Source organism: Argentina anserina, chromosome 2 (genome assembly GCF_933775445.1).
Source record: "Argentina anserina chromosome 2, drPotAnse1.1, whole genome shotgun sequence".
In the NCBI taxonomy this organism is placed as follows: Eukaryota; Viridiplantae; Streptophyta; class Magnoliopsida; order Rosales; family Rosaceae; genus Argentina; species Argentina anserina.
In genome coordinates, this window is record NC_065873.1 from 3,054,347 (window position 1) to 3,070,364 (window position 16,018).

The 16,018-nt window shown below is 41.0% G+C and overlaps 2 protein-coding genes across 2 annotated transcripts; one reads left to right on the top strand and one right to left on the bottom strand.

Annotated features, from left to right (window-relative positions):
• Positions 1-10,361: 10,361 nt before the first annotated feature.
• LOC126783503 (uncharacterized) lies at positions 10,362-12,345 on the bottom strand. The gene is made up of 4 exons (XM_050508981.1): positions 12,187-12,345; positions 12,040-12,097; positions 10,758-11,945; positions 10,362-10,624 (listed from the first exon to the last, which is right to left on the bottom strand). Exons 1-3 carry the CDS (start codon positions 12,291-12,293, stop codon positions 11,154-11,156), a joined length of 957 nt encoding a protein of 318 aa, XP_050364938.1. The 5' UTR covers positions 12,294-12,345; the 3' UTR covers positions 10,362-10,624; positions 10,758-11,153.
• Positions 12,346-12,910: 565 nt separating this feature from the next.
• LOC126784470 (D-3-phosphoglycerate dehydrogenase 1, chloroplastic) lies at positions 12,911-15,474 on the top strand. The gene is made up of 5 exons (XM_050509931.1): positions 12,911-13,503; positions 13,684-14,060; positions 14,145-14,255; positions 14,348-14,443; positions 14,718-15,474. Exons 1-5 carry the CDS (start codon positions 12,963-12,965, stop codon positions 15,387-15,389), a joined length of 1,797 nt encoding a protein of 598 aa, XP_050365888.1. The 5' UTR covers positions 12,911-12,962; the 3' UTR covers positions 15,390-15,474.
• The last annotated feature ends 544 nt before the right edge of the window (positions 15,475-16,018 follow it).

A 16,018-nucleotide genomic window follows, 5' to 3' on the forward strand; every position in this document is an offset into this window, starting at 1 on the left:
GATGACTTTTAGCATGACACATGTTTCACAATGTAAAGAAGACTCATCCACACCAATAAACAGGGAAGACATGTTTTCTTTTCATAACATGGAAAGTTGAATGTCCCCATCGGCGATGCCACAACCAAATTTCACTTATCTGATTAGAACTTGTAGTCAAGGCAATGCATGGTTGTGCTCTTGGCTTAGCTCCTGCATATGTCTGATCTAAGTGAAACAATCTACCCCTCAAATCCCCCTGACCGAGTATCTCCCTGGTGAGAAGATCCTGAAAATCACATACATGGGAAAAAAGGTCACAGAACATCGAGACTCAATATTCAACTATGAAACAAATAATAAGGGATGTGATAAGTCAAGTACATATAGAACATTATGGAGTTCTAAAATAGGAGTGATACGAATTGACCCTCTCTCTAGCACAGGAAAAGCCTCACCATTAGCATTTGTGACATAGGACACTGGTGGAGTAGACAACTCTGTAATAAAGTAAGATTTATCATAAGTCATATGATCGGAGGCACCAAAATCAATAATCCAAGTATCAGAACCAACAACGTTTGAAACCTTTAAAGCCATACCAATCTGACCACCTGTTTCGAGGCTTTGTAGTCACAAAAATGTTACCATTTGTGCAATATTGTCCCAAATCATGTCTAGAGTCGTGTGAGAACTCAACTCTCGAATAGCATTCTCAACATCTCTTATGTGGACAAAATCAATGAAAGCATAATCCGATGGTCTCCTTGCAACCCATATTATGCTGATCATTCCGAAGTTACGGAACTCAAGAACTCAAATTGCCAACGTTTTAGTGAAATTTAGCTGTCTTAATTCCCGGGGGATCGTGCCAAAAATTTAGTACACACGAGACAATTTTTCTTCTTTTAATGCGCCAGTCAAATACCGACTGAAACTGACGCCGGTGGATTGCAACTGGTGATGATATGCATGGATGATGATTGAAAATCTAGGCCGAATTGATGATGGACGATGCCGAACTGATATGTTCACAGGAGATGTGATGGCAGCGGAGGGACGCCAGACACAGGTGATGCGATCACGGCGGAGGGACGCCGGTCTAACGTGAAGAGATGCGGCAACGAACTCAACCTGAAGGATGACAATCGTCGGTGCTCTAGAACCGGAGAACTGGAGGATGACAATTCGATTAGGTGCCCAAAGAAAACGGGTGCCCAAAGCAAACTGGAAGAAGATGTTGACGAAATTTGAGAAGAAATAAAACCCTAACAATGGGGTTCAATTCCACAAACAAATTGCAGCGGAAAATAAAGAGACAAAGTCTTTTCGGACCTTTGCTCTGATACCGTGTTAACTATGACACAATTTGGAGAATGAAATTTTCTGATATATTCATCTCACATTGGAGGTTATATATAGAGTTTACATTATACTACAACCGTACGTACTATGTACTACCATATACAGAATATGTAAGTACTAATTAGATGATGTACATCCCTAAATTACATTATATGACTCACACTGACAAAATTGACTTTAAAGAACAAAAACTAGAAATCAGGATTGTATTAGTCATTATGGAATTGAACTCGATCATTCATCTATAAGTTTCCTCATTATCGGAAATGATTTATGTCCTCAATTTTTAATATAAAACTTAAGTTCCCTGGCCTCTCTAATCACTCCGATTAACTATTGTGACTTTGATTTAGAGTTTAGAATAAGTGACCTTCTCCTTGTTGGAAACACCATGGTCTTCATATCTCCTGCAACTACTGAAACAATGCCACAGGCTTTAGAAGCCAAAGCTCCATCCTCGTTTAGGACTACTATACAGTTGCCAAATAAAACGTGAAATGAAGTTGTGTCATGCACATTCATATCATCTCGGCATGTACTCACAAGTCGCAGCCCAAAAGTTGACAAAGCTGAGTGAACTGTGAAAGTGCAGATGAAGTTTATAACAGTCATACCTGATACCTCATGTCCTCTTTAGAATGAGTTTTCACCTGGAGTGGATCATATATCTCCAGAAGAGGCTAGAGTCTGGCTCCTTGGAAATGAGTTGCACAAGTGAGTTGGAATTTACCTGTAATGTACTCGAATAATTTCCAGTCTATATTCTTTTCCCATCAACTATTACTGTTCTCTCTTTTTGAGAACCAAATTGCGAAACTAGAGGTTCCCCGCAATTCAAATATCACCTAAGAAGAAGAAGGTCGAAAATAACTTTGGAGCAATCATTGATAGAGCATAAACCAACACATATACATTCTGTTCTACTAGCTCATAGACTTCAATTTGATTTTAGATGTGCAGAAAATAGAGAAGGTGTCATGACTGGCATCCAAAGGTACCGAAGGAAAATGATGTTCGATTGGCTTTTCATTATTGCAAAGACTGTTTCTTTTCAGTTGGCTCTCAATTCGTTTGCATTTTGCTAAATTCATAATAATTGTAATAGATACACTAGTGTTAATTTAATCTTGTGTGCATTGTATTGTATGTTCAAGTACGGTTTGCTAAGCCCTGGACTAACGTGGACCGATCCTTCCATTTATCTTGATTTTGCGAGAGGCAGATCCTTCGGATTCAATTTCCATGACTAGTACTCATGTCACTTTCATTTATTCCCTCTTTATTGATCATGCATGTAATTTTTATTCAGATTATTAATTTATAATGAAATGGTGTTGTGTCTCTTGAATCTTGACTTCTTCGAATTTGTGCTAGGTTGTGATAACCAAATTTTGAAGCTTCAGATATTGAAGGAAACTTAAATAATGGGTGAAAGCTTTCATATTCAAATAGAAAATAGTATGAAGTGAGAAATAGTGTCATGACAGATACTGTTATGCATAATTTGAAAATTATATCTACCTCGTTGAGCAACTGAGATAATCTATACAGTAAAAAACTTCTAACTTTGAATCAATTCTTGGCACGATAAATTGAGTCTCCTAAGATTACAACTAGTTAAATGTTGTTGTAACCCACTCAACCCCAGATTTATTGAGCATATATGGTAGTCTGTATTACAAATTTACAATGAGGCATGAAATGTTTCTCGATCTACCAGAAAAATCTATTAATTTGCATAATTGTAATAAGGTTTTCTTTGGTGCAAGTTGACACTATCTTCACACGACCGTGACTACATTCCTATAGAATGACAAAACGAACATTAGAGTAGCAAAGTAGAATCGAGACTAAACAACCTTACGTAATCCAACTCCTAGTTCCCTTCCTCTTCCTTTATAAATACTACACGAAAGAAGATACAAAGGAACAAGTGATGCTCGATTTCCTTTTAGTCCAAAGCAAGAACCAATTGTTAATCCAACACCCACCAACACCCACCAACACCAAAGTGTCCAAACGGAAAAGGCTTAATTAAACAAATAAGTTTTGCCATGTGCGTGGTCGTCACAACTTGATACTACAAGCAGATACTCCATGAGATCTCCCACAGCATATCCCCTCAGATTTCATTTCGTCTTCGTCTTCACCAACCCCTCAGCAAATTTGTTTGATGTATCGACTAAGATGATAATTGTTATTTACATCAATTTTTTACGGACATGATATTTATTAGTTTAATTAACTTTTAAACGGTTTAAAATTTTAATTTACATTGCGAAAAATAGATAAACGAGAAATAGTTCGAACGCGCACGTACATACTAAGTTGTATGCAAGTTTCTTCCGTCGGAAAATGTTGCTTCACACGCCCCACTACGAGATTGAAAGGTCAATTTCTAAGATCAAGTTTTCCTTTTTCGGTGAGAAAGAGAAAACAAACCAAGTTACATGTCCTTTTGCCTTGTGCAGGTTTATATGTACATAGAGATTGAGAGTTCGTATTTCATTAGGTTTTCTTCAATCATTTTCTGCGTTAGGTAAACACATTGAGAATGAGGTAGTTTCCAACTTTCCATTAGTAACGGCTGGTAGAAGGAACAATGATTCCTTTCAGTCTCACACATCATAGGGGGATTCATCCTATTTTTATTACCTTTTTGACGTCATTACCATAAACATTATAGACACTTGAATAACTTTATATATGATAAATGCGTTCGGTAGCAACAACACGAAAAGAACTGTTGAAGTTAACTCCCACGTATAAGACTATGAATTCGTACTTTGAAGTTACTAAAAATGTGATTAGTGAATAAGTCAGATTAGATTTACCGTGACAATCATCGAGATTTCTTTATGCCAACACTACCTCATAAATTCAAGAACACAATTTGAAAGGACATAGAAAACTTGAATTTACCCCGTGACACATATTCTGATATTCATGAACCTGCTTAATATCGTAACAACTAGAGGACACCCTTCTCCATTTTGGGTTTTGGCTCATCTACCCATTACACGGCCTAAAATGAGTCAATTGTTAGGGAGGAAACTCATTTCTGCAGCAGGGAACCGCGCGGGGGCCAGAGACTCAAATTGCTACCAAAAGAAGACGCGCATTCCTTTGGTCAATTGCGCAAAGGGACAAAAATGACAGCTTCTTCTTATAATATGCGCCAGATGCGCTTCATGGAAAGAAAAAGGCTGGGCCTAAATCTATGAAATAAAAATCCAACGGCTAGGAAGATACCTTTGTGATTAATCTTTACTGTCCTATAAATTAATCTTAGTTAAAATGCAAACACCTTAAATAAAATAGGGTTCATTTCACTCTACGTTATCTTGCTCGAATCTTATTTATTATATATATATATATATATTTTTTTCCAATGCAGAGTCTTGTTAATAGCTGTTTTTATCCAATTATGGGCCCTCAGCACACCGTCTTATGGTTCTATTTGTTATCAACATAAGCTTTACTATCTTTATTTATTTATTTTTCTTTTGCTGCTCCCTCCATATCTCTTGGTTTATGCTTTTTTTATATCGTTATTGGTTTTGTACTTCTGTTCCTCTTGGAGTAGAACATCTCTTATTATGATGTGGTATTTAATATGATAGTGATCGTTTTCATTATTTAAACTGCATCACTTTGTCCAAATATTTGACATTGATAGATATGACTTTGAATAGTGGAACAACTAATGTTTAAGTAAAGACTTGCCTGAATGGTAATATTTTAGCTCATGGTTTAAAGAGGGAAGCCATGCATCGGTTAATGTTTCGTCATAAAACTAAGTGAACGCGCACATCGTATCTGCAGGAAGACTAGTTATATATGATATGTAAAGTTATTATATGGTAGTTATCTGGCCGCCTAGTTATCTTGCCAAAAAAATTATATTAGAGTTAAATCATTGTATAAAATGATAAAAATATAAAATGGGTATGGTATGGGTTTAGGTTTGGTTCAGTGTTATAAAAAACGGCATAGGCGGCACCTAGGCACTAGGAGGTCAGTTGCCGCCACGATTTTTGTCTCGGCGGCCATCTTCGACGTTCTGTGAATTAGACAGTGCTAGGCGGTCAATAATAAAGTTGACTAAAAAACCTAAAAATGGTCCTAAGGAGTAGATGTATTACTTGGTGAGGACGCTAGTAAGGCTCAATGGTGGATTGTTGATAGTGGTGATGATGATGATGAAGAAGAAGAGTCAGATATTACTAGTGTGGAGGGTGAGACTTTGGGAGTGGATAATGTACCTACCCGGCCTAGGACTATGAGTGTGGAAATAAGAAAAGAGCATGATGAAAATTTTATTTCGAATGTGGACACAGAAGATAAGGAAGGATATATAGACATTAAGTTTGAGTATGATACCAAAGAAATTAGGGAATGATTTGGAGAAAGAAGAACTTGAGATTCATGTATACATTTATTTTTATAATTTGTATTTTGTTCTAATAGTTTTGTATGAACTTTTTATTTAAATTATTGTGAATTTAGACTATTTTTAAAATTAATATTGAACATCATTATATATTTTTAATCATAAAAATAATTTAAATACATATATAAAAATATAAAAATATTTAATAATTCAAAATTGTCTAAAAAGCCGACTAACCGTTTAGACACTAGGAGCGGTTGTCCACTTGCATACCGCCTAAAGTGTTTTGTGTTTAGATTTGGGTTATGAGTTATGAGGAGCAGTCTAGAATGCAACGAACCTCTGAGAGCCCAAAAGGGGTTTTGCTGACGTGGTGATTCGGGATTGGACTACACAGCAGGGGCCACATTAACAGACGTATGTTAGAAAATGTGCATGCGAACATGCGAAATGCACGTGAGCAAGGTAAGTTTTGGAAGGATAAGTCAGACTTAGACCTATTTTCGTTGACCACACGTAGGAAGTCATTGAAGTGGAGATTGAAATAGGTGAAATAGGTTTAGAGGGAGGCGCAGTTTTAAAATTGGAACACTTCACCGAATTGTGGGAGCATTAGAGCAGTGGTATCTGCGACCCTGATTTCAGAGAGAGGGTGGCCGGGTATTGTTTCCAACAGTTTTATCAGTGTATTGGGTGTTTGCGAATGTCAGATCTGCGATGGATGAGAGAGGTTAGTATTGAACTTTTCCATTTTCTTTGTTTCTGCTATATTGTTTGGAAACAAAGATTTAGACCAAAATCTGAAATTGTTTGGCGTTGTTGATTTGAATAGGTAGATATAGTGTTGATTCAATGATTAGGTTATGGATCTGATCTAATATTATATTTTTGTCTGTAATGTTAATTAGTAATGCGTGAGGTGATGGAGGACGTTTGTGATGGAAGTTTGCGGTTTAATGAGAAAGACTACTACAGTCCTCCCTTTCCGGAGGAAGAGGACAATGATGCCAGAAATGTGTTGGAGGATTTGAAAGTTCGGAAATGTGTTAAAAGTCGAGATGAGGGTAATAGAGGGAATGAAGATGCAAACTGTTTTAGAGAGGAGGGCAGTGAAGCAAGTACATGGAGTGAATTACAGGATTCTTTTGATGACACTGGAAATGCAGGGAGTGATGACGTTGGGTTTGGAAGATACGTCTATAATCAGACTTCAGAAGAGTTGGAAGTGTTGGGCCGTAATATGGCAAAAGGGATGTCGAAGACAGAGCTTGCTTTTGAAGATGTGTGTCCTCTAACACCTGACAGCCAATGGTGTTCAAGGTTGAAGGGCAAGGATGTGAAGACGCTTACGATAGCCGACTTTGATAACTTAACTTTTCCGAGTGAGGAGGAGGCTGAGAAATTTTACTACTATTATGCCTTCATGATTGGTTTTAGTGTGAAGAGATTTAGAAGAGAGAAGCGCTGTTTAGAAGCCGAACAACGTACAATTACCTGGAGGAGGACCTGGGCATGTTCTAAAGAGGGGCAGTGCAACAGCAAGAATTGTGTGAAGCTAAATGAAAAGGCTCCTGAAATAATTCGGGAAGATGAATTTACCGAACCTTATGAAAAAAGTGATAGTCCCAATGTGTTTGGAAAGAAGAGGAAGAGGAAGGTTGTGCCAAGGGGAACCAAGTACTCAAGGACCGGTTGTAAAGCCAATTTCACAGTGAAGTATGACGAAGACAGTGGAGAGTACTATGTATTTAGGTTTGAAACAGTTCATAACCACGGTCTTGCAGATGTTTCTGAACGCCACTTCCTCCGTTCATTTAGGGAAGTGACGGCTGAGGATGTTTTAGAAGTGGAAGCGCTTGTGGCTGCCGGGGTGAGTATTAGTGGGGCGTTTGATTTTTTAGCAAGGCAATCTGGTGGTGCCCCTTTTGTTGGTTTCATGTTGAAGGACCTTTACAACAAACTCGATGCTTGTAGGAGACTTGGTACAGAGCTCGGTGATGCAGAAGCGACATTGAACTGGTTCCGCATTAAAGGAAGGGAAGAACCGAACTTTTACTGCAGGTACACAAGAGACAAGGAGGGAAAATTGGCGACCCTTTTTTGGCGAGACAGTGCTTCTTTCCTAGACTATGAGGCATTTGGTGATGTTTTAATCATAGACAGCACGTACAAAACAAACATATATGGGATGCCCTTAGTTTTGTTTGTAGGTGCCAACAACCACAGAGCAAGCGTTGTTTTCGCATGTGCATTGCTTGCCGATGAGAAGGAGAGTACGTTTGATTGGCTGATGGAGACATTTGTTGCTTCTATGAAAAATCAGGTCCCTAAAACTGTTATAACAGATGGCGATGAAAGGTTGCACAAAGCACTTGGAACACACCTAAAAGCCGCGAGGCAGAGGTTGTGTGCATGGCACATAGGGCGGAACATTGGTCAAAAAGTGAAAAAGAAAGAAGTGCAAAAAGTGTTGGGGAAGCTGTTATATGCATCATACAGTGTTGAAGAGTGGCAGTTAATTTGGGACAACATGATAGCCGAACATGATTTGATGGAAAATGAATGGATGAAGTCATTTTATGATAAACGTGAGAGATGGGCGGAGGCATTCTTCAGGTTAGTTGTAGTAGACATAGTTTGATAACTCCTTGGTAAATTTGTTCTTCCTTATGGATTGTACAATTTACTTTAATTGTTTAATTATCTATCTATATTGAAATACGGTTATATGAATGAAGGCTAGTGCATTGTGTTGTTGGTAGTTGTTGTAAAAATAAACTTAAAAACGGAATGTACAATCCATAAGTGCGTATAAGGTGCCGTAGTAACACCTAAACTCGATAACACCTAAAATTGATTACATTAAAGTAATGATGTATTTCTTCCTTTTTTGGTATTGTTGCAGGGGACATCATTGTGCGGGAATGTGCAGCACACAACGTTGTGAGGGTATGAATAATAAGGTGAAGACCAAAGTTGGGAGTTTCACCAAGCTTGTGGAGTTTGTACCTAGACTATATGACAGTGTCAGTCGTCTTAGAGACCGTTATTTGTTGGATGACTTCAAGTCTCAAAATCACCTCAGAAAATTTGAACTCCCCATGAAGGGGATTGAGGAACAAATTTTCAATATCTTCACTGACGATATCTATCTCGTCATCAGGGGGCAGATGGTATTTGAAAATAGTTTTGTTGTCTCCAGTCGTATTGATTATGATGATTCAAAGAACCTTACTAATTATGTGACACAATATGGTGTAGAAGATAGGTGCTGGCTAGTTACGTATGTTGCTGGTGAGACAAAATCAGAGGGGGATTGTTATACCTGCTCGTGTGGGCTATTTGAATCTGATGGGATTCCATGCTGCCATATATTTACTGTTTTTAAAACTGAGGGTGTTAAGACCTTTCCCAAATCTCTTATTTGCAAGAGGTGGACCAAAGATGCTAGGAAGAAGTCCCTCGTCGGCCAACAGGTCAACAATAATGGAATTGGGGAATCTCAAGCTTGCAGGTATGCCGGGTTAATTGGTTTAGCAAAAAGATTGTGTTACAATATGTCATTTACAGAACAAGGTTTTGAAAGTGGGATGGAAGATCTGAACATACTCCTAGGCAAATACCCGGGCGTTAGAGTGGGGAAGAAAGCAAGGTTGAACTTGGATGACTGTGAAAATGTGGTGCAGGACCCTGTTATAGCAAGAACCAAAGGCAGTCATGTCCACATAACCGAATGTAACGGGCAAATAGCACAACCACTCGGAAAAGGGCCCAGATGTGGTCATTGTCATAATCCCGGCCATAATAGGCGTCGTTGTCCCGACCTGCAGAAGGTTGATGGATGTAAAGGCGGAGCAAGTACAGTCTATTCCAAATTAGTGAGTGTATCGGAGCAGCGCGTGCAAAGTCAAAGTGGACAACGTTGTGAATCCAATACTGAAGAGGTAAATATGAGTTCTAGCAATCTCCTACCATCGCGTATGCCTTATCGTTCCATGTTTGCCTCACCAACTGTGTTGCAGTTTGATGTTGGGAGGGAATGTGGTAATGGAGTCCTCCTTGATATTAACTCGCAAGTTGGGGAATCAGATACCGTTAGACCTGAATGGAGTTAGTGGGATTGTCCCTCACTGAACCTTGGTTGATTACTATCTATGAGCTCACTGCATGGACGATTTTTTATAAAGGGTTATGTTTTTTTGCAACGATGTCTTTTCCCTATGGAGCAGTGCCTAGCCTTTTATTTTTAAGTTTTCAATTATGTTGTGGTTAGAGGCAGACTCTATGATGTAATAGAACTAGTATGAATTCGGTCTTCCCATCCTCTTAGTATGTTATATTATGTATTTGTGTAATTTGCTCATTCCCACAATAATGGTATGGTTGCTCCCTCCTTTTTTTTTTTTAGTTGATCCGATCTCTACGTTTTAAATGTGATTATGGATTATTATTTCATAAATACAAATTTGAGGTAAAACACAAACATGCATGAGTTTAAGTAAAAAATCCGTCGAACGATGCATACAAATTTGAGGTAAAACACAAACATGCATGAGTTTAAGTAACAAATTTGAGGTATAACAAATTTACTTAATACACTATTGCATGCATAGTTACAAGTTAATTTCATCAAATCAACCACACAGCTAGACACTCTCACAATTAATAGACATACCTGGCTGAAGCCTCAGCTCCACGCCCTTTTCTGCCGAATAGGTACGCCAGCAGCTCCCTGGTTTTGGGTGAAAGATCGTTTATACCGCTAATCAATCTGATTCCCGGGAGTTTAATGTGCTCCGCCGTCACTTTCCCATAACCAGACCTCGAAAATTCTTCTCTACACCTCTTCTGTTGACGCACTTTCTCCCGACCTCGGTGCCCGTCAGCCTACAAGAAATTACATTTTTCATCACTATGCTCTGCCAAAACATTGAGCAGACAACGGATAACTCAGGTCACCACTGCATGTTATACATCTTCCTTTATAATTAGTTTAAATGAAAAAACAAATTTAACTTACAGCGCCTATGTCGGCAGACTCATCAACTGGACTTTTAAATCGCCCAGTACTGGCACCATTTTGCTTCTCGACAACGACATTCTTCACTTTCCTTACTAGATCACTCATCCCTTCCTCTGTCCTCAAATTACAAACAGTGCTCCTCATGGATTTCAAGAAGTCGGCCATTTTAACAATTTCTGGAAGTACATCGTACAAAATTGTTTCCAAACTTCCAACTGCAGTTTGCACATTCCCCATCTCGGACTTCAATTCGCCCATGTCATCAACAACATTAGTTTTCAAACCAGTACTGTAATCCACAGAACCGGAATACTCACACGATCTGCCTCCACAGTGTCTGCGGCTCACCCAAACACCCTCAGTCACATAAAATCCACCAGCTTCTTCTATCCTCTAGTACATTCTCTCACACTCATTTTGGCCCCAGGACAAAACAGGTAGACAAATTGTGGGAATAACCAACGTTCTCTCACCAAGTACACTGAGGTAGAAAAGCTGCAGGAAAATCAAACAACCACCTACGTGAATTGGTTCACCACTCTGATACGCACTCACTCCCTCAACCAACTTTGAAAATACAAATCCTGCCCAGTTATGGGTCCTAATCAGACCTGGATTCTTCAATGGCACCATCAATCTACGATCTACATAACCTGGTCTTGAGGGACAGAACACAGTGGCAAGGGCATAAAGCGCAAAACAAACCTTCCACAACTCTTCGTCGTCATAAGTGGACAAAACCATACCCCTCAATTTCTTCAAAGATATATCAGTATCATCGCCGCACATCCTTCTCTTCAAATCAGATAAAACCTCATCATCACTTGAGCAGTTCATATCCACTTCGGTGCCCCTACACCGCAGTCCCATCATGCGTTTCACGTCCTTGGCATTGATGGAAAGGTTGCGCCCATGTATCTTAACCGTCGAATTCTTAACGTCAAAATTTGACAATAACATTTTGCATAGTTCAACGTTCAGCTTAATACCTCTCACTATGTGAACCGGTCCGAAACCCATCTCTTCGATTTCAACAATCCTGTAGTTCGGTATGCGGGCAACTACGCGTTCAAACTCTTGTAGATCACAACCTGAGATTATTGGAATGTCGGACTCACATGGATGCCCTTCGGTCCCCTTCCCGCCCAACAATACTTCATTCGACACATCTTCAGACAACCATATCTGCATAAACACATAAAAAAATTCAACTGATTTCACAATCCGGCTAAAACATTTTGTTCCCATTTAACAGTTCTCAAAATCCACTTTCATATACCTCTTCTTCTGATGGAGAATGTACCTCCTCATACCTGCGTTGATCTGAACCCACAGACCTGCAATAGTTTTCACGCGCAAAATCAATTATAATACCCAAAATCGACACTTTACTCACACAAATTGGGAATTGCAGATTCCGACTTACCACCCACTTCCGCCTCGACACTGCCTTTCATAAGAGCTTTCACAGCGCGGTCTCTTTCCTTCCGTATCTGGAATCGAAACATCTGAATCGCAATTATTTCGCCACATTGCTTTGCAATCTAGATCTGGGTTCGAGTTCCACTTCTATCTCTATCTAAATGGGATACATCGGGTTAGGGTTCCCTTCGACGATCCCACGTGCGGGAAAAAAACGTGCGCAGTGCGTGATTGTTTTTTCAGTTTCGACAAAGTAACTGATGAGGTTTCACCCCAGTTACTGTTGCTAACTGACACATTGACGCCGTTTACTAAAAACACTTGGGCTCTCAGAGGTCGGGCCTATTCCAGAACGCACCGAGTTGTGATGACCCACTTGTTGAAGATGTCCTAACAACTCATCGTTTTCACTTTCCAAAAAAAAAACCTCATTATTATAATATTTACCAAAAAGACTTACCATTTACGCCGCACTGACAAATGGCTGCGGATTCATTGGCCCTATCTCTCACCAACCCCCAAACTCCACTACAGACTCCACTCACACTCTCTTCCCCCCTTCCGTACCCTTACGCGCTCTCACCCTTACCCAATTTTCCCGCCCAGTCCCCAGCGCGTGCCTCCCACAACCTCTTTTAACCCCCTCTAATTCTCCCAGGGCTGACCTCACCCCCCCATCTCACTCAGATATCTCTCTCTCTCTCAGTCTCACCTATAAATACAAAAACCCAAACCCCATATCTCCACCACCGTCAACCACCGCCTTCCTCCTCCACCACCATGGCCACGTCAGCACCCCAAACCCTCCGCACCTCATTTCTCCGCAACCCTACCTCCTCTCTCTCTCTCTCCTCCAAGAACCCCCTCGCCTTCTCCCTCCCCTCCCGCCGCCGCCTCGCACCGCCGAGACTAGTCGTCGTCCTCTCCGCCGCGAGTCTCGACGCCAAGCCCACCGTCCTCGTCGCCGAGAAGCTCGGCGAGGCCGGGCTCGACCTGTTAAAGGAGTTCGCCAACGTCGACTGCTCCTATAACCTCAGCCCCGAGGAGCTCTGCACTAAGATCTCACTCTGCGACGCGTTGATCGTCCGGAGCGGGACCAAGGTCAACCGCGAGGTGTTCGAGTCCTCCGGCGGGAGGCTGAAGGTCGTCGGAAGAGCCGGGGTTGGGATCGATAATGTGGATCTGAGCGCCGCCACTGAGTTTGGTTGTTTAGTTGTGAATGCACCGACTGCCAACACCGTCGCCGCCGCCGAGCACGGCATCGCTCTCCTCACCGCCATGGCTCGAAACGTTGCTCAGGCCGACGCCTCCGTCAAAGCTGGTTAGTAGTAAACATAGTAGTAATTTCACTGAGGCATTTCATCGAACAGCTTTAGTAAACTTAGTAGTAATTTCACTGAGGCATTTCGTCGAACAGTTTTAGTAAACATAGTAATTTTCATTGAGGCATTTCGTCGAACAGTTTGTGTTCAATTTTGATGTGGTGGTGTGTTTTTTTCAGGTAAATGGCAGCGGAACAAGTACGTCGGAGTTTCGCTGGTTGGGAAGACACTGGCTGTGATGGGATTTGGTAAGGTTGGATCTGAAGTGGCGCGTCGAGCTAAGGGGCTTGGGATGCATGTGATTGCACACGACCCTTATGCTCCGGCCGATCGTGCTCGTGCCATTGGTGTGGAGCTTGTCAGCTTCGACGAGGCGCTGGCCACTGCCGACTTCATCTCCCTGCACATGCCTCTCACTGCTGCTACTAACAAGGTGCTCAACGACGAGACGTTTGCGAAGATGAAGAAGGGAGTGAGGATTGTGAATGTGGCTCGCGGTGGAGTTATCGATGAGGATGCGCTGGTCAAGGCTCTTGATTCTGGAATTGTTGCGCAGGTTCGAATTGCGAACTCTGCTGTTTGTGGTTTTGGCTTAATGCAGGACAGTTAGTAATGTGGTTTTGTTTTTGTTGTTGTGTAGGCTGCGCTTGATGTGTTCACTGTGGAGCCGCCGCCACAGGGTAACAAGTTGGTGTTGCACGAGAGAGTTACTGCCACCCCTCATCTTGGTGCTAGTACCATGGAAGCACAGGTAGATTTTTGCAGCATTGCATATATCACAATGTTTGTCTTCTTTTCTACTGGTTATCATATAAACTAAAACTTAATTAAATTGATGTGCAGGAAGGAGTGGCCATTGAAATTGCCGAAGCTGTCGTTGGAGCCTTGAAAGGGGAGCTTGCTGCCACTGCAGTCAATGCACCAATGGTTCCGGCTGAGGTAGACTCTCATTTTCCGAAAATTGAATCCTTTCATGAAACCTGATTAAATTAGTCATTCGCACGGACTTTGGATTAGTAATTGTTGAGTTTGACAAGTGCAAATGCGATTCTTGATATTCAAGACTAAAATTGCTCGTTGAAGCATAGTTGTAAGCAACATCTAAGTCTTAAGCTAATATTTTCTTGTATTGAATTCCAAGACTAATCTGAAGACTAAATTTTTAGGCTGTTGCATGGATTTACAACTTCATGTTTTCCCTTTCTGATTGTAGGTGTTGATGGAACTGAAGCCTTATGTCGAACTTGCCGAGAAACTGGGGAGACTGGCTGTCCAGTTAGTGGCAGGAGGCAGTGGTGTGAAGAACGTAAAGGTTTCATATGCCTCAGCTAGAGCTCCTGATGACCTTGATACCAGACTTCTTCGGGCCATGATTACCAAGGGTCTCATTGAGCCAATATCCAGTGTTTTTGTGAATCTGGTCAATGCTGATTTCACTGCTAAACAGAGAGGACTGAGGATAACAGAAGAGCGGACCATTCTAGATGGTTCACCTGAGAATCCTCTGGACACTATCCAAGTTCAGATTGCCAATGTGGAATCCAAATTTGCCAGCGCCATATCAGACAGTGGGGAGATAAAGGTGGAGGGTCGTGTTAAGGATGGGGTTCCCCACTTGACAAGGGTTGGATCATTTGAAGTTGATGTGAGCTTGGAAGGTAGCATTATACTCTGCAGACAGGTTGATCAGCCGGGTATGATAGGATTGGTTGGGAGCATTTTAGGAGAGGAGAACGTGAATGTTAGTTTCATGAGTGTCGGAAGAATTGCCCCAAGAAAGCAGGCTGTGATGGCAATTGGTGTGGATGACCAACCCAGCAAGCAATCTTTGAAAAGGATCGGGGATGTTCCAGCCATTGAAGAGTTTGTTTTCCTCAAGTTGTAGTGTGACGTTATATTCTGCACCTTGTTTCATTATGTCTCTCTTATTTTGCTCCCCAATTTTGTAGTCCTTGTTTCATTATGTCTTCTCTTATGTTGTGGTAGATTTAGATTCAGGAATCAAGAATAATAAACTCTTAATGAAAAGAATGTACGTTTTTGAGTTCACATTTCTTGTTTCCTTACCATGTTGTGTTCAGAATCTTAGGATAAATCACCATGGGATCATTCTGATACTTCTTTACGATGAGGAAAAACATACCACAACAAGATCAAAGTGTAATGCTGGGTGAGCAGCGGGAGAAAGCTGAGAAGACCACCTTCCAACATCAGAAACGATGGCCTAACTTAGCAAGAGCATCATGTAAAAATCAGCCTCCTTCCGAAGGAGACGGGAGAACTGAATGCCTGATGTCTTCTACAACTTTAAATCGCCAGACGTAACCAGTCTTGAGCGGCAACACATCGATCAGAAGCTAACCCTCAATGAGGATCTCCGAGGTGAACCCGGTAAGGTGGTAGAGACCTTCTCGGAAGGCAAGGGCCTCAGCAACAAAAACATCCGAAAACCTTGATTCTAGCAGCCACATGAGATGCATTTCTGACTGATCCGTCAAAATTCTACGTAACATG

Excerpts from the sequence above, each read along its gene's own strand:
- LOC126784470 (XM_050509931.1), top strand. The coding sequence starts at position 12,963 with ATGGCCACGTCAGCACCCCAAACCCTCCGCACCTCATTTCTCCGCAAC. Across the intron at positions 14,256-14,347 it reads CTAGTACCATGGAAGCACAG|GAAGGAGTGGCCATTGAAAT; the intron begins GTAGATTTTTGC and ends ATTGATGTGCAG. Across the intron at positions 14,444-14,717 it reads CACCAATGGTTCCGGCTGAG|GTGTTGATGGAACTGAAGCC; the intron begins GTAGACTCTCAT and ends TTCTGATTGTAG.
- LOC126783503 (XM_050508981.1), bottom strand. The coding sequence starts at position 12,293 with ATGTGGCGAAATAATTGCGATTCAGATGTTTCGATTCCAGATACGGAA. Across the intron at positions 12,098-12,186 it reads TGTCGAGGCGGAAGTGGGTG|GTCTGTGGGTTCAGATCAAC; the intron begins GTAAGTCGGAAT and ends AAACTATTGCAG. Across the intron at positions 11,946-12,039 it reads ATTCTCCATCAGAAGAAGAG|ATATGGTTGTCTGAAGATGT; the intron begins GTATATGAAAGT and ends GTGTTTATGCAG.